Genomic DNA, 26,070 nt, shown 5'->3' on the forward strand with positions numbered 1-26,070 from the left:
AACCAAAGCTAGGTCCCTTTAAGGAAGCTCCGAGCTATTGCTCTACAACGGACCAATAGAGGAACGGCATTCGATAATATCCCACCAATCAATGTTGTCTATGTTGCTTGGTCCTTCCTCTGTGCTGGTGCCCCTAGAGTGCTGTACTGCAGTAACTGTTGAACTGTCAAAATATCCGCCTTAAAACGCAAATTTTGTCCTATTCATTAACCATGTTTTCTTGGATGTGCATCGTCGAGGTTAGCCGAAACATCGCTGTCATCTTCATCTAGCGGCAGGTAAGAAACTGGAATTTGTTTTCAACAATCTGCACTCTGTAGCGAGTTTGCCATCCACCGATGATGTGTCCCGTCAGTGTCCCCACTAACCAGCTGTGCACCCGTACGATATAGATCGAGAAAGCTAGCGTTGGAAAGCTAGCTAATAACTGTCGTTATCACGCTAATTAGGAAATATCTGCAAACTGAAACGGGGTCTGTCATTATTCCCAGAAAGAGTAGCTAGCTTGCTTTGATATACATTTGGATTCAATTAGTGGCACACAAGCTAGCTAGCTGGATACCTTACTTGTGTTAATATTAGCTAATGTTAGCTGCAGTGGGCGGTAGGGTGGTAGCAGCTAAATTAGCTTTCAAAGTGCTTAGCTAGCTGTAGTTTTGCAACATTACGACCGTTGGCATGGACCGAATCCTTGGCTAGCAAACGCAGCTTTTTTGCAAAGTTTTCTCGTAATAGGGATAACGATAGCTGCTGTGGTCGCTAGATATTTGCTCAGCTGTTTGCAGCATATGCAAATGGATTTCTCTGCAAAGATAGTTATTTCTTAAAGGGATATCAGTAGGTCGGGCAAGTAAAAATAGCTCTGAGCACACAGCTGTCAAGGTGAGTTTATGACAGCAAATTGGTGCGAGTATATTGGTGGAATTACATTTGGGTCATTCCAGGGGGAAAATAGTTTTAACCTTGACCGCTCAGATCTTTTTGATATTTGACACCTATAATGTAACCTTTGAGCAACGACCATTGGTGTACTTTTGAGGGGAAGAAAAAAAAAACACAAATCATCATTAGAAAATTATGGACAAAATGTCCACTTTGGCCTACCCACCCCTGCTTTCAAGACCTGCAGTTTGACCCCCGTAAATGACCAAAACACTATTGGTCGCATAGCAAAGACTTACTCTCCAACATGGATAATGTTTGAATACTTTGACTTAATTCTTTACGTGAATTAAGGGTTAAAATGAATTGTTTAATGATATCAAAACTACTTTTTAAAAATAAGCTCATTTTTTCATGTTGTTTTAGAAAGATCTGAGATACGAGGTTTAAAAATGATTATTTTTCTACCAGTCATTTCGTAGCGCTGTGGCATAGGCATACTATTTTGTTAACTAACTAGGGGGTAGTAGTAATATTCTTTGCTCTCTGCTCTGTAATAGTCTAAAGGTTTTGTGTGGAGATACGTATGTCTGACCATCACTTCATTTTCTCCTGGAATCTAACCTCAACATTCCAGCTGTTGTTGTAACCGTGTCAATCTGCTTAGTGCAGGCAGCAATTAGTTTTGTGCAAAAGTACAGATATGTATGAACCAATTTCTGTTTGCCATACTGAAAATAAATTTAACCTGCTGATTTGTTTAGCAGTTTTGCTTTTAGCTTATTTCTTTTTCTTTGCTGTGAGCTGTGTTTGGGTAGCATGTGAAGAAGAAGTGTGTCTCTCACCCTAAAAGCGTGAGTTGACAACCCTGATATTAAAATGATGTTGCCTATTTTGGTCACTTGTGAAACGCATTAAGTATTTAGAAATGTCTAGTCGACCCACCTGATTTGCTAACAAGCCAAGCAGTGGTCCTCTTGAAGTAATGAAATACATAAAAATTTAATTCAGATTGTCAAATGTGACAACTTTTTTTTAACACTTTTTGGTGAACTGACCTGGTCTGGTCTGTTATGATACATTGTGTAGTTGTTAGCCCCCGTAGCTAACACAGGACACGGGTCTTCATGTCTGTTTCAGACTTGATTTGCCCATATCCTGCTCTGTTGTCCTGATGTGGTCATGACTCAGTGCATGATGTCAGTGCAGTGCGGGAGTTGTCCGTTCTTCGTACACACCAAAACAGCGGTTGGCAGGGAGGGACAGAGATTTTAATGCGAATGAGTTTGTCTCATCACGCCTCCACGCTCCTTCCCCCTGGTTGATTGGGCACCTGTAGTCTGAATGCATCAGTTGCACATTAAGTGTATTCCAACATAGCTACTGTACAGCTCGGCAGCTCTGTGTAGTGAATATGTTGAATCCAATATGTTGTAAGAAGTTGGATTTTCTGCTAAATGGATATTTAACATGTATGTTTAAATGTATGTTTATGTAGGTTGAGTCACGCTGTTTCCTGTCTCCCACCAGGTTCCCTCTACAATTATGGAGGCTTAAATCTGAGTGGTGTTGTGGGGGAGAGGGCCCTTTCCCTCTGGCTGGAAGGACTTAGTGGAGGAATCCACGGAAAGCAGTTGGAAGTTTTGCCTTTTCTATGAAAGAGTAAGAAGAAGAAGCCGAAGAAATAATAAGAAAGTATTTTTTGAAAACAGAGAGAATATATATTTGTAAAGATTTTGTATCCGTTACCTTTCGCAATACTGCTTAATGTGCCAAATGTGCATGCCCCTTGTGTGGGTATGGCTGCTGTCATGGTGGATTGATCTGCCCTGAGAAGGGCCTGGGGGTCGCTAGGGTGCGGTGGAACCCCAACACAAGCACATTCCTAGCACCCCAACTCTCACCACGGACAGTCTGCCTCTACACTGTGGAGCTTTTTGTTTTCGACAACATCATTATAATTATAGTCGGTATCGTTATTTTTTATTAATATCAAAGGAATCCTGAGCCATTCACATTGTTTGTTTTGTCTCTTAGCGGTACATATTTAAAAATATTATTGCAGTAAATATTGCAGTTCTGAAGAGGTGAAGGTCTCTGCTTGGTTTGGAGCGGGGCTGGGGGTTGCTCGTAGCGAGTGGGGCAGTTAACGTTTTCAGCGGGTGTGTGAGGGCCGTCGCGCGGGGCCCGACGGGGCCAGGATGAGCTCGGCGACCCCCGACTGCACCCCGAGGTGCCGCTCCCTGGCGCACGCGGACGAGGTGCTGGCGGCGCTGACCGCCGGGCCCGAGGGCCGGCTCAGGGCCTTCCTGCTGGGCCACTGCCACAACTGGGCCACGCTGCGGGACCAGCACGGGCGCACGGCGCTGCACCTGGCCGCCTCGCTGGGCCGGCGCGCCCTCCTGGAGTGGCTGCTGGAGAGCAAGAGCGGCGCCGACCTGCTGCTGAAGGACCGGGAGTCCGGCTGGACCGCCGCGCACCGCAGCGCCTTCTACGGCCACCTCCACTGCCTGGTGGCCGTCGTCAAGGTAACGGACATCCCAACGGGGACAGCCAGTGACGCAGGCAGCGTTGGCTTGCCCGGATCTGGTGCTGAACTCGGGATTCTCAGAATTCTTTATGATGAGATATTGTGTCTAATAGGACCACCCTCTGATTGGGGATTAACTGTTGACCCAGTCATCTAGCACCCCCAATAGGCTAAAATGGAGTGACAGTTTAACATGCTATTACATATGTAAAGCATCTTGAAAATGGGATGTCCTGTACTATCGATTCATTACATTACATTAAATTACATTTATTTGGCTTTTTTTCAAAGTGACGTACGTAGTATGTAATGTAAATTGTCATTAAATTGAAATAATCATTGTTACCACAGATATGTAAACCAGACATTTTTGTTAACCTGGTTTTTTTTATTACAGTCAAAACTATGTCATTTATATTGCATATGTTCCATATGAAAATATAGGTAAAACTCTTATGAGTACAACCCTGAGGCATCATCTCAGACTCAGACCCAGTTTTGGAAGAGTTCTGTTGTCTGCATCTTACACTTTTTGGTTTTGTTTCTTATTTGGTAGGTTACACTCTTTGAGTCAGTTACAACAAAAAGTTATAGAATAAATGATACTCTAGCATAGCCAGTTAACCGGGCTGATACATTCACCTGAGAAGATATAGTATATAAGATGAAGCTGCTTGTTGTGCCAGAAAACGTTCAGGCCTGTTGCGTCTCTTGTGTTCCAGCGAGGGGGATGCCTCACCGCCCAGGACAGAGAGGGCCTCACCGCGCTGGACCTCACCATGAAAGACAGGCCAGCACACGTGGTTTTCCGTAACTCGGGTGAGGGCCGTTTAACACTGAGGCACACTGTGCACGATCCAGACATCGTCAGGTTAAACTGTTATTGACTGATGCAGAGACCCATAAAGTCTTGGAAAGCTAGTTACAGCTCAGGTTAATGAAGACTGAACACTGACAAGTGATGCAAGCAAGATTCCCATGTGATTTACAGCTGAGCTCAGGGTCAGCTGTGGTGGCAGGTGAATTTAGATGCTGGCTGCATTGTTGTGAATGTGGGTTCTGTTCCTCCTGTAGACCCTACGGAGGTTTATACCTGGGGCAACAACACCAACTTCAGCCTGGGCCATGGGAATCAGGAGAGCCGTCACCACCCGGAGATAGTGGACGTGTTTGCCAGGACGGGTGTCTATATCAAACAGGTACTCCACCGATCCTGTCCTGTCCGCGTCGCCTCTTGGTGAACACGTGCTGTGACGGAAAACCTGACTCTGCTTGGGTGGTTCCTTCATGTAGATTCCACTGCTGTGTGAAAGAGAACTGAAATAAGAACAGCATCACTGACCAAGCACAGGTCTTTCTACGTGTCAGTGTAATGTTGTGACTGTTTTATTGTGATTCATTTCAGGATTAAACCTCATTTGTTAATGGACCATTTTTTCTTGCTATGCTCCGTACTAATATTAATAGTAATAAACACTAACCATATCCATTCAAAATGAGAAAGATAGAGGCTGGCTGGTTATAAATAGAAATGATGAAAATATTATGTGACTACTGATTTATGCAGTAAAACTGCTGTACCTTAGTGCCCCACTTGCAGTGATGAGTATGAAAGCAGCAGGATGAGCTGCTTCATTGTAACTAGATGATGGACGGGTAATAGCGTGTGTTTGGTGGGGACCACCCACTCTAGCCTCATGACCCCCGCTGTGCTGGTACCTTGTCCAGAGGAAGCGCGGGGGGTCAGGCTCCTGTCCGGCCTCTCCTGGGTGACCCCTTTGGGTCACTGCCAGCATGTGGGGATCTTGTTTCACCAACCCTGACCTCAATCCATGTTCCACATCCCAGTCTCCTTGCTCTGCTGCTGTCTGCCAGGTCTGATGGCTTGAGTATTAATTGGTAACGACGAACAGTATGGCTTTCTTTTGCTGTGTGGGAATACCTGGGCCATCTTATGCACTGCTGCACTGTTGCCGGTGATCTGCCAGGCTGTGGAAGAGAGTTTGAGCATTAACGTCTTTCCTTTTAATCAGGTTAAAACACACAGTGAGCTGAGGGCAGACAGCCAGCTTATGCATTCCCTGATCTGTGTGTGCGCGCGTGCGTGCGTGTGTGTGTGTGTGTGCATGCATGCGTGTGTGCGTGTGTACATATGTGCGTACATGGGTGCGTATATATGTGCGTGCGTGTGTGTGTATGTGTGCGCGTGCTCTTGTGCATGTGTGTGTGTGTGTGTGTGTGTTTGTTCATGTGGGTTAGTGACTCGCATTGTGCTTTCTCACAGATGTGTGTCTCAGGTATGTATGTTTATTTTTTAGGTGGTGCTGTGTAAATTCCACTCGGTGTTCCTGTCTCAGAATGGGAGGGTGTTTACCTGTGGACATGGACAAGGGGGTCGACTAGGACATGGAGATGAACAGACATATATGGCAAGACTTTCTCCACATATTACTCACCTGTGTTTGCTTATCTTTACCCAAGTCTGTCTCCCCTGTGTCTACCTGTACTGTATTCTACTTAACTTAACTTAACTTAACTTAATTTAACTTAACTTAACTTAACTTAATTACTGTGTGTGTCTGGGTGTGTGTGTGTGTAGGTGCCACGGATGGTAGAGAGCCTCCATCACTGCTCTCAAGTGGCTGCAGCAAAGGATCACACTGTGGTACTGACGGAGGAGGGCTATGTATACACCTTCGGTCTCAACACCTTCCATCAGCTGGGCCTGGTCCCGCCTCCAGCCTCCGCCCACCAGCCAAAACAGGCAAGACTGTCTCCGCCATCGTGTGTGTGTGTGTGTGTGTGTGTGTGTGTGTGTGTGTGTGTGTGTGTGTGTGTGTGTGTGTGTGTGTGTGTTTGTGTGTGTGAGATCGACCGAGAGAGAGAGTGAGAGAGCCAAGCATTGGGAGTGCTATTTGTTGTAGACTGGACATTGAATGATCTGTGTTTGTTAAATGGGACGACAGGTATCATCCAAGTGTCTGAAAGGGAGGACTGTTATTGGTGTAGCAGCAGGAAGGTTCCACACGGTCCTGTGGACTCGAGAGGCGGTTTATACCATGGGCCTGAATGGGGGCCAGCTGGGTAAGCCACGCCCACATTTTACAGTTCCTTGACACACCCAACAGTATTGGATGGTATCCTGTTTTAGTCATCCCTGCATTGAGGGCTCACAAAAATCATAGCAATTGAACTCCTTTTACTTTCTTGGTCAGTCTCTTGAAATACTGCTCCAGAAGCTCTTTCCTACATTTCCCAGATATCCCTGTGCTCATCTACCTTCTGCTGGGAGTGGACTATAAAGTTAGTGATTGAGGCACACACAATCGATGGCGTGTCATTCCGCTGCCTGTAATCCATGGGTTTGGCGATACAGATTGTGAACGTGTCCTTTTGTTCTCAAGTTTAAGTCCCTTTAAGTCACACCCTGACACACCTGCAGTGAACTCATGCTCATTCCACTTGGGAGGGAGGAGACACACAAACTGAGACAAAAATTTCATTACTGCAATGCATGAAAGTTTGTAAACACAATGTGTATTCATCTTTAACCAGTAAGATGAATAGATTATGTCTTCAGAGTAAGACCTATACTTATGAATTTCGAAGTAAAATAAAAAATAACATTTAACTCACAACATTTATGAGATTTAATTTGCAGTCTAGTTCTCTTGGTTGCTTATGTGTGTGTAAATGTGTGTGTGCCCGTGCGCATCTGTGTGTATGTGCAGGCTACCTCCAGGATCCAAATGGAGTGAGGTGTGTGACTGCGCCTCGTCAGGTATCTGCCCTTCACCACAAGGAAGTGACCATCGCCATGGCAGCCGCCAGCAACGGGGCCACTGTTTGTGTGACGGAGAAGGGCGATGTTTACCTGCTGACCGACTACCAGTGTAAGAAGCTAGCATCTAGGTGAGCCCCTCCCTCCCTGAGAGCATCCCACAGAGCATTTAAATCTCTCCCTCTGTCTCTGTCTCTCTCTCTCTCTCTCGGTCTCCCTCTCTGTATCAGGCAGCTCAACCTCTGATACAAAGCCTGTTTCTCCCCCTCTGAGCAGGCAGCTGAACATTAAAAAGGTGGTGGTGGGCGGAGGTAGCCTGGATCACCGCGTGGCCCCTCAGGTGCTGAACGAAGCAGGTGGGGAGAAGGTGTCTATTCTGGCCCTGGACCAGGCTGGAAGGGTAGGTTTGTGTGTGTGGGTCCTTTTACCTGAACAGTGCTGTAGCCTTGTGCATTCTGGTTCAGTTCTCCTAGGTGTTGTGTAGTTGTGTGTTAGTCTTTCTCAGGTTTTGTGCAATCATGTGTTCATCCTATCAGGTGTACTGTAGTCCTGTGTTCATCTCTGTCTGGTGTTCTGTAGTCATGTGTTCATCTCTCTCAGGTGTTCAGCTGGAAGGCCACAGGCAGCTCAGTGAAGCAGTGCAGGTGGGCGTATGGGCGGCAGGTGTTCATGTCGGACATCGCGCTCAGCAAGAATCACATGATGTTTGTCACCCAGGAGGGGGAGGGGTTCAGTGGCCAATGGCTGTCTGAACAAAAGAAGGGCGGAGACAAGAAAGGTGAGGGGGCGTGGCTCCTCTGTTTTTTTTATTTTTAAAGATGGACTTCAGGGAAAATGTAAATTTTTTGGTTGGAAAGTTAAATTCTCACATCTTTGAATTGGACATTAACATTAATCCTAAAATACACTAAAGTACAATAGATTTTGGTTTAAAGACAGAAATTCTAGCCCTCGGAAGGATCAAAACGTACTACATTTCTGAGACTTAGTGGCATACTGGATGTAGGTATGAACACATTATATATTCATAGTGTTTATTCACAATTACAAGCATAAATATCTTTTCAATACAGTGTCAGAACTTCTTTTCGTGTACGCAGCAGTATCTGGTTGCTTGTACTGATGGAATAGTTCCAACTGAAAATAATTAATAACATAATTTAAGAGAACAGTTTGGCAATATAAACAGATATAACCTCTGGAGGCATAGCATTGCTGTACGTGGTACTTTAAAGTTACTGTACTTGAAGTGAATTTTCTTGCTTAAATCACAAACTCTCCTTGTACACAAAAACTGTCGGGGCCCATTGATTTTTTGGGGGGCCAAAGATAAATCACAGCAGCTGGTTTGATGGAGTTGCTAGAATGTCACACAGTGGAAGAGCTGTGCCAAAGGCTGACGGCTAAGGTGGAATTCACTAGTCTCTATTTCACGCATCAGTAGGAAAGCAAGGCCCAACGGAGATATGTGGAGATGAGAATGATGAACAATACATTGGTATAATGATTGTCAATTTGACTGCAAGAAGAAAGCTAATGTTGGCTGTCCTCAGTTCAGAGGGGAACATTGATTCTCAATTAATGCCCTGTCACAACTTGTTTCTGGCGATGTTGTCACTGCTGACAACACCAGTTTTTCATTTTAAATGAGAGAGGAGGAAATGAAAAGGTAGAGGACCTCCCAAGAAGACACACCCAACTTTTCAACTATTTCAGTATTTATAATATGAACACCGTGTGGTATTAACCTTGAATCACCCTCTTTTACACTGAACTGTAGGATTTTTATTTTGTTTGTCAATATAGTCAGTAGCCACTGGAGCTCCTCTTTAATACCTGAGTGTTTCTGTGAGCTTGTGAATATGCACATGTTGTTAGGTGCTTTTGTGCGTCTATGCAGAAACGTGTGTGTTTGTGTTTGTGTGTTTGTGTCTGGGTTGTGGAACCTGAATTTGTCCTGTATTTCTTGGTCAGACACAGGAAATGGGGTGGAGCTAGCTGCTCACTCTGAGGTCAGCGCTGCCTATGAGCGAATCCGCCTGGAGAGGCTGCCCTATGTCCACAGAGCTGTCAGCATCACCACGGACTCTAAGGGACGCAACTTTGGGGTTCTGCAGTCTGACCCCAAAGCCAGGTACTGACTAGTCTCTGGTACAAATTTGAGCCTCCTGGTTCTATGCCTGTTGAACAAATATGCCTTTTCTTGGCTTGGCACACTGTAATACATGAATTAGACATGGCCAGTCAGTGTTCAGCTTATGGGCATTTCAATTATGAAAAGTAGTCAGAAGTTTTTTGAATGTGGAAATATGTCAGTGACATGTCAAGGCTGACAGGGCTGTCTAGCTAGTTTGCTTACCAGGCTGTTTAGCTAGTTTCCTAACCAAGTTGTCAAGCTTGTTGGCTAATTTCCTATTTGGGCTGGCACAACAAGAGCACTTTGCACAACCTTGGCAGAAGGAATCAAGTTAACAGTTATATAAGATTTTTGAGTGTTACTTTTGAGAGATATTAAATATTCTTATTAACGACGGCCATTCAGCTATTTTTTTTTTATTAGGTGAAAATGGGAACATATCTCCTCATGGAGTTCCCAATTTCATCCATATGTCAGTCATGTCATGTTAAGCTGGTGACTTAAAGCTGCCATTCCCATCTCAACCCCCCCCCCCCCCCCCCCCCAGTCTGTTTGAGGTACCCAGCGTTTCCTCTTCCTCCTTCTCCCAACACTTCCTGAACCTGCTGACCTCGGCCGAGGAGACGGACAGCATCCACGATGTCACTCTGCAGGCCGGGAGCCGAGCCTTCCCCGCCCACAAGTACATCCTGTCCATGCGCTCCGAGTTCTTCCGCAAGCAGCTGTACCCGTCCTCTGAGCCGGGCGGCGCTGACGAGGAGCAGGAGGAAGACGGGGTGAGGAGGAGCAGCGACGCGTCCGGCTGTGACCTCCTGGTCCTGGAGAAGGTCCCGGCAGACATGCTGGAGCAGGTGCTGCGGTACATCTACACGGACTCCAGCGAGCTGCTGGTCCACGGGTTCTGCCCCAGCCTCCCTCCCTCTGCTCCCGCCCCCCAGGACACGCCCCGGGGCCTGAGCCTGCCGGACACCTTGCGGGGTCGTGCCGCCCTGGAGGTGTACCGTTCCTTGCCCCAGTCGCAGAGCAACAAAAGCAGCAAGACCAGCAAGAAGAACAAAGGGGGTGGGGCCAGTGAGGGCGGAGCCAACCCCGTGAAGACTCTACAGGGCGTGGCCAAGAAACTGGGAATGGGCAGTCTGTGTGCACGGTAAAGACAATGTCCTGTGAAAGGACCATATTTTTACATAACATAACAACATAATGACGAGAACAGGCCATTCAGCCCAACAATGCTCACCATTTTCCTACCTCTGAATTGTGCTTAGTACTTGGTTTACCTACGAACAAGATAATTTAATAATTAACAGATGCTCACTACTGTAAAATATTGGTGTTAGAGCTGGGACTTGTGAGCTTTAATCTCAAAACCCTCTAACATGACCACCCTATGGTTTGAGCCATTATCCAATAGAATAGTTAACCTTGTGACAAGTTGTCTTTATCCAATCCCTGCTACACTGAAGCATGTCTAAATAATATCATTATATCATAAATCTATTCTAGACATTTGTCTATTTATTACATGTTTATATATTTCATGATTACATTATAACCCAGGATGTGTAAACAAGGTTAATTTTTATCTAAATCAATGTTTTCAAAGTCTAAAATATGTAATTCGTGAAATGCTAAAATATAAACAAATTATTCTTAAATTACCTGACCTCTTTAGTGAATTTTTTTGCTGCCAGGCTGGTTTAGTATCTCACCTTGACAACTCTGTCTTTCAGACTGGATGGTGTCAGGTATGAAAATGGGAAAATCAACGTCATTCACAAGAAGACTGGAAGTAAACCCAAATTTCAGCAAAAAAAGTGGTACGTGTTCATTTATTTTCAATATTTAATCATTTTTATTATGGCCTGGTAAAGAGTAATTAGGGGTGGGACATTTTATGATTTTCATAAATGGTTACAAGCCAATTCATCCTTTGCTTACTGGAGTACTCATTTTTAATTTTCATTTTTTATTTGTGTGCCTAAACCCCTTTTAGAACAGCAAACCCATTTAAAGTTGTCAAAGAGCTTTTTCTCCAGCGTGGGCTTGTTTGTTTGACAATGTTCTTTGATGAGAAAAAAGCTATAAGTGGGCTATATACAATTTTTTAAGATGCAAATAAATAAATAAAAAATTTTAATTCAATTTTTCCAGTTACGTTTTTTTCTAAACATTTCTAGAACATTTTTCTAATCCTCAGTTGAGGCATTTCTCTTCACACAACTGTTGATTGACAGATACCGCATGTTGTCATCCTGTGTGACATGTCAGCACACAAGCATGTACAGGATGTAGGGGAAAAGCCATTCATGCTGTTTTAATGCCCAGTAAAAATGCCATGTAAATAACAGACTGCATTGCCCCGCCTTCAGCTCCTACCTTTGTGATGTCACTCTGAAGTCTGAAGATGGGAAGGAGTTTGCGTGCCACAAGTGTGTGCTTTGTGCTAGACTGGGTGAGTTTCTTCTGTATTTAAAATGTAAATATTAAAAATGGTTGAATTTTAAGTATTACATTACTTAATGTAAAGACCACTTTCTCCACATGTGAATTATGTGAGGTAATTATATGCGATATTTAGATTGCATTTTTCTTTCTTACTTTGAGTGTGTAGAGTTGGCTTAATGAAGCAATTGTTCCCTTGTGTGAAATGTAACCTAGATCATCCAGGTTACTAGACCCAGTTTAGTTAAACACTATAGCACACTGTATTATTGAGCTTTAAAGTGTAAAGCTGATATATGTATGTTTATTGTGTTGCTCACAGAATACTTCAACAGCATGCTGGGAAACAGCTGGATTGAGGTGAGTCTGCCCTCAAAGTCATGCAGAGCAAGTGTGCTGATTGGAGCACGATGATGCAACATTAGTGTTCTCAGCCGGGCTTGTGCTCTGCCTGTCACTCAGTGGGGCTGCTGTGCGTGAGGGCCTGTTTGGTGTGTGTCTGTCCCCTGCAGGCCACAAGCTGTACTGCACTGGAGATGCCCACCAGTGCTGCCATCCTGCAGGTCATTCTGGACTATGTGTACACCGACGAGTCGGCCACTGTCAAAGGTGACGTCATACATTACATTTTGCTAACACTCTTATAAAGAGCAACTTTACAAACCATACAAAAGTGCATTCACAACGGTCAACAGTACAGCGGTACTACAGAAATGGATAATTAACACTCTTTGAGCCAGACACAGATTCATGGTTATGGATATGTTTGTACATGCACAGACATTAGCGTTTATATACTATTGCCTTCAGAGCAGCACTTCAGTACAGGAGACACAGGACTGCGTTCTCTAACCGTGGCGATGTGCTAAGTGCTGCCTCTCTCCTCCCACCCTGCAGAGTGTGAGAACGTGGAGTTTGTCTGCAACGTGCTGGTGGTGGCAGACCAGCTCCTCATCACCCGCCTTAAAGAGATGTGTGAGGTGGCCATCACCGAGAACTGTGCGTACCTTTCTGTCCTTTTCACAGTGGCTCCATTTCAGCTTGCTTAATTGGCCTCATGGTAATACATTATTTTTGCTGAAGCACAATAAATAAGGCTGCAAAACTTCTGAAATAATAAGTGGAACTTCAGTACACAAATAGGCTATGAGACAACGTGACTGTATGAGTCATATCCACATATAGGGCTCACAGTATGCTATCCTGTGGTGCAGTGTGTTTTTACCAAAAAAAGGTATATGCCATTTTCAAAACAAGCTTTACTGAATGAACACCTGGGTTTAAAAAGCTTCAGTGTTTAATATGCGTAGCCTAATGAAGTGATTTACCAGTCATCATTGTTTTTATGAAGCCATATTAATCTCTCCCATGGCACAGTACACCAGACCTGCCAACCTTAGGAAAATATTTTGAGTACCACAATAGTCAGTGTAATGCTTAGTTCACATGCTTTTGCACCACTTTGCTTTGCACGCACACACAAGCCTTTCTTCATAATTCTAGTTTTGACTGTTGAAGTGATCAGACAAAATTGTATAATTTGACCTGATTCTAAAATATCACTTGCACTGCACTGGGCTATATTATGATACACTTGCAAGTCAAAAGTTTGAGTACGCCTGCTTAAAACAATTTTTTCATGATTAATATTTCATTATATGATATGTGTGCTTATACAAACTGATAACCATCAGTTAAGTGAATTGCATTCAATTATTTAATAAAAATGGAAATAATTTATTTTGTATATTGTAACATATGTTTTCATTTTCAAGTATTTACAGAAACTTATGTTGCGATGTAAAACACTGTCAATTATGAATAAAACCACGTTTCTGTTCATGATTTCCATTTTTATTTAATAATTAAATAATTGAATCAGCTTATATAGGCACACATCATATAAGACTAATGAAAAAAAGGTATTCAATTGAAAAATTATCTAGGAATGTAGGCCTTTGTAACTAGAGGTTTAGCTAAATTATTATCTGAAGCTCCTTGGTGGCTAATGTCAAAATCATAATTGCACAATGTGAAAAACGGACGTTTTGAGGGGCGGAGGCACGGCCATTGCTCCTGATATTTTGCGAGGAACTTCTGGGGGGCATGGACTCGCTTCTTTTAAATCGGTCTGCTGCTCTCTCTCTCTTTCCTTGTTAGTATCCTCGTAAGTATCCTCGTACTCTGACGTCATGATTATTTTCTAACTACAAGGCTGGTCGGGTGACTGGCTGCAATAATAGGAATTATTTGACACGTTAGCAGTCTATAGTCACACCTTTGCAGTGGTCACGTTGCTCCAACAGCGTGCGCGATTCAAAGTTTGAACACGGGGTCTCCGTAGGGTTTGAGTTACTGCAGCTAAATTACTCCATCAGTTATTCGCACGTGTCCTAACGAGGCTAAATCGTATGCGAGCTACTGCTACGGCTAACTATATACACACATTTATCTCATTACGATATACCCCTTGAAATGCATCATCTCGTAAAGTTACGGAACATGTTTTAACGTTTTATATGTTAACATTACTTGTTGATTCTTACTCCCCACTTCCCATTTTACCTCAGCAATGCAGCGTTACACCTCGGTGGATAATAAAGTACCGCTGCGTATCAGTGGATGTTGAGTGGGTCGGGGAGGGGTTACAGAACCACAAGCACACGGTCGTAGCATCTGGTTCAATCCGAGCGATGTAGTTTAAATACCGAATAAATGTACGGTATTGTTTTGTATTATTTGATTGTAATATATTATTATGTAATATAATATATATATATATTGTTTGCGTAGTTTCAGCTGGCATTTCGTACCTGCGTATTTTGACCAAGAATTGCGTGGTTGGTACACAAAATGCGTGCAGGTTGGCAGGTCTGGTACGCTCCTGCAAAACCTCAGTTGCACCAGAGGGGAGGCAGGCGCATAGAAGGTGGATAAACCGGTAAAAATGAAAATAAGCTTGGCAGACCGTGCAGTTTCTAAATGTGAATATGCAAAATTGAATTAATTCCTCAAAACATTTTGTTCCCATTTTCTCATTTTAATGGCATGGTGAACAATGACAGTCACATCTGGTGGGGAGGTCCAGTAGTCCTCGCTTGCTCTAAGAGAGTGTGTGTGCACGTGAAGTTAATGCACTGCACTCCCATAAAGGTTTCCACCTCGCCGGGCTGCCATGCTCGATTAGAATTTAAAAATTAAAACGGGTGCATTGGATAATCTGGTTGGTCTCTTACTGTATGTAGGGGGTGGTTATGCAGGAGTTTATTGTAATTTAATTTCATAATACATGATACAAGGCCACATTTCATATCACAGGTGAATTGCATTGCAAAATTCAATACAAAAATATTTAGTCTCAAGTCAAGTAGAAAATCTACAAGATAAAATGAAAAAATGATTACCGGATAATAAATTGGCGGAATAGGCATTCTACATTTACAGATAAAGGAACAAAAATATCCAAGTTGTTCTTCTCATAAAAAACCTATGGTGCTCTATGTATGCTGTCGTCTGCCTCAGTAGTGGCCTGTGTTGTGTGATGTCATAGAAAGGAGTGATGCTGTGATGTGATTTGATGAGTGTGAGATCTGCAATATTATTGGCTCTCACAGTGACTCTGAAGAATGCGGCGGAGCTGCTGGAGTTTGCTGTAATGTACAACGCAGAGCAGCTCAAGCTGTCCTGCCACCAATTCATCTCACTTAACATCGCCGCCCTGCTGGAATCACGGTAAGCGTGTGCCCTGAACAGAACTTTGGTGATGTGCATGTGCACCGATTATTAAAAACACTGCACATCTTAACCTAAGATCTTCATTTGAACCCTACCTCTCAATGTGCCCGTCTGTCTGTCTTTGTCTTCTGCTTCCAGAGCTCTGGATGTTCTGAGTGACGATGTACTTCTGGAGCTGTCCACTGCTTACAGGAGCATGGTGAGTCGTCATCCTTCTCCAGACTTACAATTGTAAGCATAAACCAATCACAAAGAGCCAACTGAACAAGTCACAAAACTCAAACTGTGATTTTGCCTCTGCTGTAACTGACCTGTGTTCCCTTCAGATCCCTGCTATGCAGAAGCGTGTGATCACCCCCTCTCCTGATGCCCCTGATCTCAGTGCCTATCAGGACAAGGACTGGGACTCCACAATTAGCACTCAAACCGACAAAGAGCTGGACTCCATCAGCAGGTACTGCTACACATATACCCAGCATTACACTATGGGCAGGCTATCTCATTTCCCTGCTAAGGATACAGACCCCTGAAGGAACAGGAGAGAATTTAGATATAATACACTGTCTATGGCCTGCCTGCACTGCAAAAAAAAACAAAAAAAACATCAGTCTTAACAAGTATTTAACTCTTATATTTAGGGGTCCAAGCAGCGAAGCTGGTGGAACCCTATTGTATCTGTTAGGATTATTATTAGGGGTCCAAGCAGCGAAGCTGCTTAACAGAAGAAACGGTTCGGTATTAGAATTTTTCGACGTTCGGTAGTTTCGTGTCAAATGTAAAAGCCAGGGAAATGTGTCTCCCGCATTACTGATTGAGAGGATGAAAAGTGTAATTTGTCAGAATATTTGCGAGATGGCAGTAGCAACTAAGGTTGCCAAGTGAGGTGATGTGCGCTTGTGCACTCACTCCTTGATACAGCGTAAGCTTCGACTCAGTTCACTTCAATAGCAATAGGTGTTCTAATATGGAAATATTTTATTATAGGAAGATGCTGTATTGTTATTAAAATATGCTGTTTTTAGATCTATTTAAAGGTGAAAGACATGTTTAAAGATTATTTAGTTTACAACTGTTTAATTTTTGAAATATATTTAATATATTTTTCTATTGTTTAGTGTTGTAACACTATAGGCCTATGCTTATTAATATGTTGAACAGGCTTCAACTTAAAGGTTGTTAATTAACCAGGTTTTTAATAAACCGTGAATTCAAAAATGAGGTCAACCCTTGTGGACATTACGTTTCTGATCTATTAAGGTAATTTCAGTATCGTTAGGTACCGAGTATTGAATCAATATCATTTCAGTATCGAGTATAGTGATACTAAACCTGGCGTCGGTATCAAAGTCAAAATTTTGGTATCGTGACAACACTAGTGTGACGCCTTTTTTAGTTGCGGCATGGAATCGCTGCAGCTCTACATACACGCCGGGCCATCTAAGTGTTACAACATGCCATCTAAGTGTTACGACATAGTAAAGGCCTTTACGGGAAGCGGCCAGGGCACATCCATGGTGACGCAACTAAGTCATCCGACAGCGTCTCTTAGCACAAATTTGGCCATTAATCATCAATATTTTACTAGGTCAGACACATACTCCAATCTATTGCTCACCATGATATTCAGTAGATATGTTGGGTGAAGGTATATGATCATGAGGACAAAGCCATTTTAGAATCGCTCCATAGGGGGCGCAATAGTGCCAAATGCTTGGACCCCTCCCAACGCCTTGCGGCTTTAATTAGACATAAAATCTTATTTCTGTTACTCTTTTACTGAATGAGACAAAAGATGTCTCCAATGAGGTGAGACAGTTTGACTCGTTTCAAGAGAATTTGACTTATCAAGCATTAAATAACTTAAAACAAGTTCATATTTTCTGTGTGAGGGGGAAAAAATAAGATTTTAAGTCTCATCAGATTAAAACACTTAAAACAGACCATTTTTTAAAAATAATTTGCACACACATTCTTACTCTTCCTCTTCCTCTCAGGGAAACACTGCTGAAGAAAGCAAAGATCAAAGCTAAACGGAAACCACGGCGACGTTCTGACAGCTCAGGGGGGTACAATCTGTCTGACATCATCCAGAGCCCGCCCCCTTCAGGTAGCCATGTCCACTTCATCATGACTAGCCCTCACCTGAACCTCTGACACACTAGGGTCACACCACTCACCTGTCTAACACGTCACACGCCTTATTTAACACACGTAGACACACACACACACGTCATACCTCTCCCCTGTGTGTGTGTGTGTGTGTGCGCAGAGCTGGCAAAGGCAGGGAAGACTGGCTCCATGGAGTCCTTGCAGGAGATGTTGACGTCAGACTCTGAGGGGAGCTACGCTGGAGTGGGGAGCCCCAGAGACCTTCACTCCCCTGTGTTCCAGGAGACTGCGGAGGTACCCCACACACATAGGCACACATGCACGCACGCACACACACACATACACCCATGCACACACACACACACACACACAAACATCAATCTTCAATCAAAATGCAAGACACATACCATTCATCGTTCTTTGGGAAAGGAAAAAAAATGAAATTCCTCCTGTTTTCTCCCTTTCATTGCAATTAATAGCTGCAGAAATCTTTGGCATTGCACCATCAAATAATGGTCTGGATGAACTAGACAATGTCTGGTACCAGTATGGCAAGTCTGTTCATCAATGACCTTGTAAACTGAGTTTGCACAGGTTTAGTTCTAGCATGCTAGCCTATGGGACCCTGCAATGCTCATCACTTTTCACATCCCCAATGCATAATAAAAACGTGATACTCAACACAATGAGATCTCTTTATTAGTATTTTCAATACATTTTACAAATCATTTATTTTGTTGTGTTATTCCCTACAGTGGTGATAAGCCTGTAATAGACCATCTGTCGTAATGGCAGCTCTGATACTGTCTCTGCTATTACAGCTAGCATAGCTGGCTAACATCAAAACATGGCAAGATTGCTGCCTAAGCCGGTAAGGAATAATCATGAACAGGCCAACCAATCAACATCGCAGAGTTTCGATGCTGGTGGAAATGTTTTGAAAATGACATCATTTCACAAGCATTAATTGTCAGTCAGTATATAATTACTGTATCGGTATGATGACCAGCAGGTTGTGTAAGAGTCACAACAGTAGTCCAGTGACCCATAAATACTTTAAATATATAGTGATGAACATTTTATGACGTTTAACTCCATTTTGATCCAGTCATGCTTGTCTGTTTAGCAATGCCCCTGATACTCAGAGCATGATACTTCTCTCGTTATCAATTTCCTTGCCATTATACCAACACACCGTTATACACACACACACACACACACACACACACACACATGCACACTCTTGCACATAGTTATTCCCACAGAGACACTCACACACACATGCACACTCTTACACACACACATACACACACACACACACACACACATATGCACACTCTTAGACACACACACGCATACTCATAGCTGTAGTCACCTGTCTTACTGCTCCAGAATGGCAGTGTTATCACTGTTAGACGCAGGGTTTGGGTCACAGTATGGTGCTTCTGCTTCTTACAGCTGGAGGAGAAATCTCACATGCTGAACCTGAGGAGCCCACCCAAAACCCCTCCTGCAGTGAACAGACCACCCACTCTTCCCAGGAGCTCTGCCCCTCAGCCCATCCCCCAGCCTCATGCACCGTGAGTAGGGTCAGAGGTCCGGGGTCCTGCATGCCCCCGCGCAATGCTGAGTGTAGACTAACCAGACGGTCAGCGCCATCTTTGTGCTTTCAATCTTGAAATGGAGAAGTCTCTACTGTTGTAGCTGCTGAAACATTCCAATTTAAATCATCTTGTAAATACCCCTGATTGGACGTGGCCTGTGACTCTACTGGAGTGGTTTACTTATTACCAAGCTTACTATTGAGGTGCATTGACCACCCTTGTCTTACTTAGTACTTACTGGTAGTGGAGTAAGCTAATTAAATCAGTCAATGCGCCTTACCTGGTTTGTTAGGGCTTTGGGTGACCCCTGTTTCAGGGTGATGGGACCCCAATGCACTCCCTGTGGTTTGTACTGTCCCAGGGACAGCCTGTCTGTGCAGCCTTCTGTCACAGCAGGGCAGTCTCCTGAGTGATTGAGTTTTTCTCTTACTCCTCCCCCAGTGCGGTTCCTCCACCTCCAGTGCTGCTCCTCAGGTCCATCATGGAGACGGAGGCAAGCTTGCAGAGTCTGGGAGCCACACCCAAAAGCCCTGTATCGTAAGTGCCTTTGTTCTGTCTGCAGCAGTTCCTTCAGACTGTGGATGAACAGACGTTTGTTTGTGATCTTTAGGTAGATACAGTGTAGTCATTCTTAATGAATAGTGCATTTCCACATTGGCGTTCCTGACCTCAAAGCCCGTAACTCTAAATGACTCCGACCCTCCCTCTTGATTGACAGCAGCAGCAAGCCCTCCCCATTTCCGGCCAAACTCTCCCAGAAGCAGAGGAAGATGCTCGCCATGGCGACCAAGGAGGGTGGGGCAGAGGGTGTCACAGCAAAGTCGCCCCCTGTGCTCACTCCGTCCAAGAATGGGAAGGCGTGGTGGGTTTTAGCAAAGTTGTCTCAATATAATGAGTGCACTGACAGATAGACAGAATGAGGCAGATGTCAGTTGTACAGGGTATCTAATCTTTACGTAGAGCCCTGCAACGTAGCATGCTTGCGTATTGCTGACATTTGGGTATGTTACTTATTTGTTTCCAGGGCAACGCAACTTCCATCTCCCACAACCTCCCAGTCATTCCGGGACCTCCTTGAGGAGGAAGAGAGGCGGGTCAGACCTGCTGAAGCAACTGTGGTTGGCCCAGGCAAAACCTCTGTAGCACCTCTGACTGGTGCAGCGAGTCCGATTTCTGCCACTCGGAAGGTGACATTTAAGCATGCTGAAGTGAACAGCCCCGAAAAACCAGCTGGGTAAGGAGACCAGGGAGACACACATGCCCTCAAATGTAGAGATGATGCACAGATAGTTCACCTCAATTTAATTATTGTCATGTATGCGTCACAGCCTTTTAACTATACTGTTCATACTTTCTGGATAGTGCTTTGCGTGCACTGTGGTTTAATTTTCCTTGTTTTAATTTCATTTGTAATTATTATCACAGAACACACACAAAATGCAAAAGCTTAGAATCCTCACAGAGTGGGTGAGTGTGTAGCTGCAGACCGGAGGGCTTCTACACTCTAAAGATAAATGTATGTTTTTTTTACATTATAATAATTATTAAAGCACATAATAATTACGTATGTGGAACAAACAGAAATTCACAGACATTTTCACCACCATCGTCTTCAGTGTGCCGTTAGTCAGAAGACTGATCAGAATGTCTGTGGCTTTGTGCACCAGGAAGATTTCTCTGCAGTTTGAAATCTGGTGAGCCTGATGGTTAACCTTTAAAGCCCTGACTGTTTACCCACTAAGACACATTCAAAACATTTTGTTCTAGAGAAACGGCTTCATCCGACCGCTGTGCTTTTATTGTTGTTTTTGTCTCGGTGTAATGACTGTTTTCCTGTCCTCTCACCGCCTGTGCAGTTCATATCCTGTCCTCCAGGTGGCTCTGTTGGGCTCTTTTATTTCTGCTCTGAATGTGCCATAGGGCGCCAGTAGAAAATGCTTGTTGTCCAGTTTCTTTGGAGAAATAAGCGGCAGGAAATGCTCAGTGGTAACTGCTGGCAGATTAAGCAGTTGAAGCACTGGTCTGTGCCATTTTCACACACATAGTGAACACTGTTAACAGTAGCGCCTCTGTGCATTTATCTACAACCCTTATCTCGCTACGATGTCACATTGCGATCTGAAGACTCCTTTGCAAGTGAGACCTAACCACAGCAAAGCAACCGCAGCAGAACGGAGGAGCTCAGAGTAAAAGCCTCCAAAACAGATAAGATGGTTATAAAGACACACAGGATCAGCGGACATAATTCCACTGAAGCAAATGTATGCAGTGAGAATAAGCCACTATTAATAGTATCAGCAGTGAGTGACAACGTTCAGTAGCTTCAGTCTGAAATGTGACAGCGGTGTTAAAGGAACCTGTGTGCAGATTAAATAGCCTGTCTGTAATGGTCTGGGGAAGGAGTTCCCTTGTGTTTTAATCTCCAGACCCCTTAAAATGGCCTCCCTTCAGGATTCCTTCTATTTCGGGGTATTTAATTCTGTCTCTCTTCTTCCTTCAGCTTCCACTGCCTGTTTACGTGGCACACTGCCACAACCTTTCTGCGCAAGCTTATCATTTTGCAAACTTCAAAACTGCGTGAGACACGACTCACAAAATAATAGTTCTGTATCGGGTGGGCCTGCAGTTCCACATAAAGATGTCATTGCAGATGTGACCACCATTTAATGAGGTGTTATTGTAGGTGGCGTAATATTTTAATAAGGTGTTATTGGAGATAAGGTAATGTTTTAATATGGCGTTATTGTATATTGTGCAGAATGATTTTCTCTCCGCCCTGTCTGCTTGGAGATTGAGCCAGTTTTATCAGATTGGTTTTTTGATAAGTTGTATGTGCAGTGTTGGCGACGCAAGCCTGATCGGTGCGGTATGGTGTGTAAAAGCAGCGCTTTAGCCCCTGGGGGGTGAAGAGGAGTGGGGTGAGAATGAGATGAGTGTTTTGTGTGAAAGTGAGAGGGTGTCTGTGTAAATAAGGAATATGGTTTGTAAATTTAAATGTTTTCATGTTACGAGTCTGGGTTAAATAGCTGAAATTATTATTTAATGTACACAGTCCTAAGGCTTACATGAGCGGACTGGTTCACACATCCTGTAGTCTGTTGAGTAAATGCTGAACACCCAGGCAACACTTTCATTTACAGATCCTAGTCAACTGCCTCAGTGCTGGAGGGCATGCACCCGCACATACACACATACTTATTACATGTTTATTACATACAAGTATGCCAGGGTTTATTTCATTTGCATAACTTCAAAACTTTGTGAAGATGTTCCCGCAAATCTAGTAATGCTTGTTGCAGGATCTTGTTGGATTAATATTATGCAATCATCACGACAACATGAGAATATTGATGTCAATATGATTGAACATACAGTGTAGCAGTAGTGAAGTCACAAAGAAAATGAAGGAAAATGCTCTCAAACCATGGTCTTCCTAGCATAATGTACCGTGCAACCATACAATGGGCCTAGTAAAATTTATGATAAATAGCCCTAAATACACCTAGTTCAAACTGAGAAAATAATGTTTGGCTGCTCTTGTAAATGGAAATGAACGGAGATCAATAAAATGGTTAGGGAGTTCTCATGGGAAGTGTAATGAATAGGAAATGAGAAGTGTACCCGACCGGGTCCAATTTTGTTCCGTATATTGCAGACGTATTTTGGGAAAATGCTTGTGAACCCCCCTGCCTGACTTCATGTTCCTTTTACTCACTAGACCCTGGGTGCTGGGAGCAGTGGGCAGTCCCCCCACGGGCTCCATGGTAACCTTCGCTTCCATCATAGAGGAGGAGAGGCAGCAGGAGGCGGCACTGATCCGGAGCAGAGAGAAACCCCTAGCACTGATCCAGGTAACTCACCTGTCACTGTTAGAGCCAATCTGTAATGCTCACCTGCAGCACTAACCCTTAACAGTCACCTGTAACATGCACCAATACACTCACGTGTCACTCTGTCCCTTAACACTCACTCCTGAGCTGAGTGATGTTGCACTAGTGAGGAAAGTTACGGAGAAAAAAGTGCTTATTTTAATAAAGGTGTTCATCAAATATATATATATATAAAATATTCAATAAAAGTCTTCTAATAGAGTTTCTGAAAGATATGCTGTCAGGACAAGTGAGGAAGGAAATTGCGAAAATGGTAAAAACGGAAAATAACGGAACTGGAAAAAATAGCGGTAATCGCGGGAATGTATGTATTAAAGTTGCCTTATGTTGTTGAAAGCAGGGCTAAGCACTATCAAAAGATGTATGGTTTTAGCCTTTTTATTAAGAAGTCAAACATGAATATATTAGGACCTAATCTAGCTCAGCTATTGAATACCTCTAAAAACATGGATGTTCTGCTTCTAATAACAGAGGTGATATTTTTAGACATGTAATTGTTAAATCCAGCCACTTGTAATCTCCACCTTCTGGCAAAATATTCTCCATGTAACAAAACTAAATTGCGCTGCATTGCTTACCGCTTAGAACTGGGACTGCTTCCAAAAAATTTTGATTTCAGTTGTCAGGTGATCAACAACCATTATCTCCTGTATATAGCAATTAAGATTCTCAATCAATGATTTAATTTAAATATCAGAGATTGCATTCAGACTTTGCATTCTGTCACGCTGGATCTCTGACTCCCAATAATTCTGATGTGCTGTGTCCTCAAATAATAAAGTAATAAATCTTTCAAACTGAAAGAACTGGAGGACACACCAGGTTTGTATACACACAATATAGAAGACCTTCAGCGTGACTAATTGCCCAAGGATGTTCATTTTGTTTCAGAAGGGGAGGGCAGACAGAGAGAGCAGACAGCATTCCTGTGGTCACACAGAGCAAGTTTGCCAGATAAGATTATATTTTCTGCTCCTCCAAGGTGATAATCTAAAAGTTAGATACCCGACAGCACAATTTCAGCATATGTCCCCAAGTGCACTTGCTATGGGACACTTTGTTGCCAAATTTGTTGTCTTTTACCACATCCAGGTTAAATATGGCTCAGTTTGTCCCAGGAAGTATGTCTTAGTTGTGACCAAGCAGAAGCAACTCAGGTTCCCAAATAAGAAAATACATTTTTGGAGGTTGTGAAGGATAGAAGGAAAGGGTAGGGTGTAATAAAAGCTCTTCTCTCTATCTATCCTTCTTTCTATCCCCCTATCTCTTTCTTGCTGTTTCTCTCAAGCTGCAGTCTTGAAGAATGCAGTTGCAAGTGGGTAATAAAGGCTATATGTCAGACTGATAAAGAAGGAACTGTGATGAAAGGTGGATATTGTATTTTCATGATCTCTCTGCCCCCCCCCCCCCCCCACTCTCTATCTCTCTCTCAGATCGAAGAGAGAGCTATCCAGGACCTTCTACTGCATTACAGGGCTGCCAACAACCCAGAGGAGTTCATTGTGGTAGAGAGGGCCTCCCAGGGCCCCGTTGCTACCCCCAGATGGAATAAACACTGAGACCGTGTTCCTGCAACGTAACTGTGCAGCCTATCAGAGCACACTTTCATTATTACCCTCTAAGATGACCCTCAGTACCTCGACGTCTTTAGTTTAGCAAAACTCAGTGCTCTGATTCATCTTTACTCCTCACTTCCTGTGTTTTACCCATCCGTTCCTCCCTCTGTTGACAAATTAATGGGTTTTATTGCCTGTAACTGGAAAATTCTCTCTCCAAAAGGGTCCGATGACACTTTGGGGCAGGGGAGGCTGGGGGTGGGGGTTCTTGGGGACAGTGCGGGTTGGTGGGTGTGAGGAGCTGCCAAAGATGATGCTGAGAAGGGGAGGGGGGTAGTCTGTCAGAGGAAACTTTAGTCTGGCTGGTGTTACCCAGCAGCCTTTTTGTTAGCTTTATGGTGGATGGGGACAGCGTGTGGATGCATGGTGCAAGTTGAAATGCTGCTGAGCGACTGTGCTTGACAGCCTGACAGACTGTCACTGCCAGAGAAGCCCACAAGCTCCTCAAGCCTGAGGCTGACTTCTGAGCTTGGCTGGAAAACGCACAATATACATGCTAAGATACACTATATGTTCTATATATCCACTTTACTTTCTAGAATGTATTGATATACATATAGGATTCTAATAAAAAATATAGCCTTGGCAGGGCATACACTTCAGAAACGTGTGCATTTGTGCGTAGGTGCGTGCGTATAACAGGGAGAGCATGGGAATTGAAGTGAGATATTGTCTATTGGTTCGTCACCTTTTGTGTGTGGTCTGACTAGATTCCTATCAGCGCAGCCTTTAAAACAGAACTGATGATCTCAGCAACCCCTGCCTCTTATCTCTCTCTTACTCACTGACACATTCACACGCACATACACACACACATACTTGCACTCACAGGCATGTACATCCATGTGTGGGTACACACAGATTGAAATACACTCACATGCACATCTACCTGTATATACAGTACACATACTGCAACCCCAGGTCCACAGTCCGAGACTTGTGTGCACGCACACACAGACACACACACACACACACACACATGTATACACACACACACACACACACATGTATACACACACACACACGCACGTACAACTCCTCTGGAAGTGGCTCGCTCAGCTGACAGTGCTCGTTGTGTATTTGAAGTGTTGAGTGGGCGGCTTGGTTGCTCCAGTGTTACCAAGTTCAGAATACATCTTGAGAACTTTGTCTGAGACGTAGCTTGAGCTGATTAGTGCAAAGGCAGGCAATAAACCCTTCTGTGCAATGATGTCTGCTTCCTGTCCCCTGTCTTGTGTCTCATCGTAGCAGTATTTATTTGTTTAGCAGAGATTTTTATCCAGGTGCCCTTAAACGACCGTCATTTTTAGACTGCCCATTTATCCACCTGGATATTTTACTCAA

At 43.7% G+C, this 26,070-nt stretch overlaps 1 protein-coding gene across 3 annotated transcripts; it reads left to right on the top strand.

The window, feature by feature from the left end:
- ibtk (inhibitor of Bruton agammaglobulinemia tyrosine kinase) lies at positions 1-25,936 on the top strand. 3 transcript variants are annotated; one of them, XM_064342644.1, is made up of 28 exons: positions 5-278; positions 2,413-3,410; positions 4,135-4,231; positions 4,487-4,611; positions 5,731-5,841; positions 6,012-6,176; positions 6,379-6,496; positions 7,144-7,324; positions 7,470-7,593; positions 7,794-7,971; positions 9,168-9,327; positions 9,878-10,477; positions 11,061-11,147; positions 11,700-11,782; positions 12,095-12,132; positions 12,285-12,381; positions 12,670-12,771; positions 15,387-15,504; positions 15,646-15,706; positions 15,834-15,961; positions 17,502-17,614; positions 17,777-17,910; positions 19,075-19,196; positions 19,662-19,757; positions 19,942-20,082; positions 20,245-20,454; positions 22,939-23,071; positions 24,544-25,936. In XM_064342644.1, exons 2-28 carry the CDS (start codon positions 3,084-3,086, stop codon positions 24,667-24,669), a joined length of 3,975 nt encoding a protein of 1,324 aa, XP_064198714.1. In that variant the 5' UTR covers positions 5-278; positions 2,413-3,083; the 3' UTR covers positions 24,670-25,936. The 3 variants fall into 3 exon arrangements, with proteins under 3 accessions (XP_064198723.1, XP_064198714.1, XP_064198711.1); XM_064342641.1 differs by having other exon boundaries at positions 11-278; positions 19,939-20,082; XM_064342653.1 differs by lacking the exon at positions 19,942-20,082 and having other exon boundaries at positions 1-278.
- The last annotated feature ends 134 nt before the right edge of the window (positions 25,937-26,070 follow it).

This window comes from Anguilla rostrata, chromosome 1, assembly GCF_018555375.3.
Source record: "Anguilla rostrata isolate EN2019 chromosome 1, ASM1855537v3, whole genome shotgun sequence".
NCBI classification, from domain to species: domain Eukaryota; kingdom Metazoa; phylum Chordata; class Actinopteri; order Anguilliformes; family Anguillidae; genus Anguilla; species Anguilla rostrata.

What these genes read in the sequence shown, in the direction of transcription:
- ibtk (XM_064342641.1), top strand. Translation starts at nt 3,084, where the DNA reads ATGAGCTCGGCGACCCCCGACTGCACCCCGAGGTGCCGCTCCCTGGCG. An exon ending in GGTGGCCATCACCGAGAACT is followed by an intron (nt 12,772 to 15,386) that starts GTGCGTACCTTT and finishes TGGCTCTCACAG; the next exon opens with TGACTCTGAAGAATGCGGCG. An exon ending in TGTTCCAGGAGACTGCGGAG is followed by an intron (nt 17,911 to 19,074) that starts GTACCCCACACA and finishes TGCTTCTTACAG; the next exon opens with CTGGAGGAGAAATCTCACAT.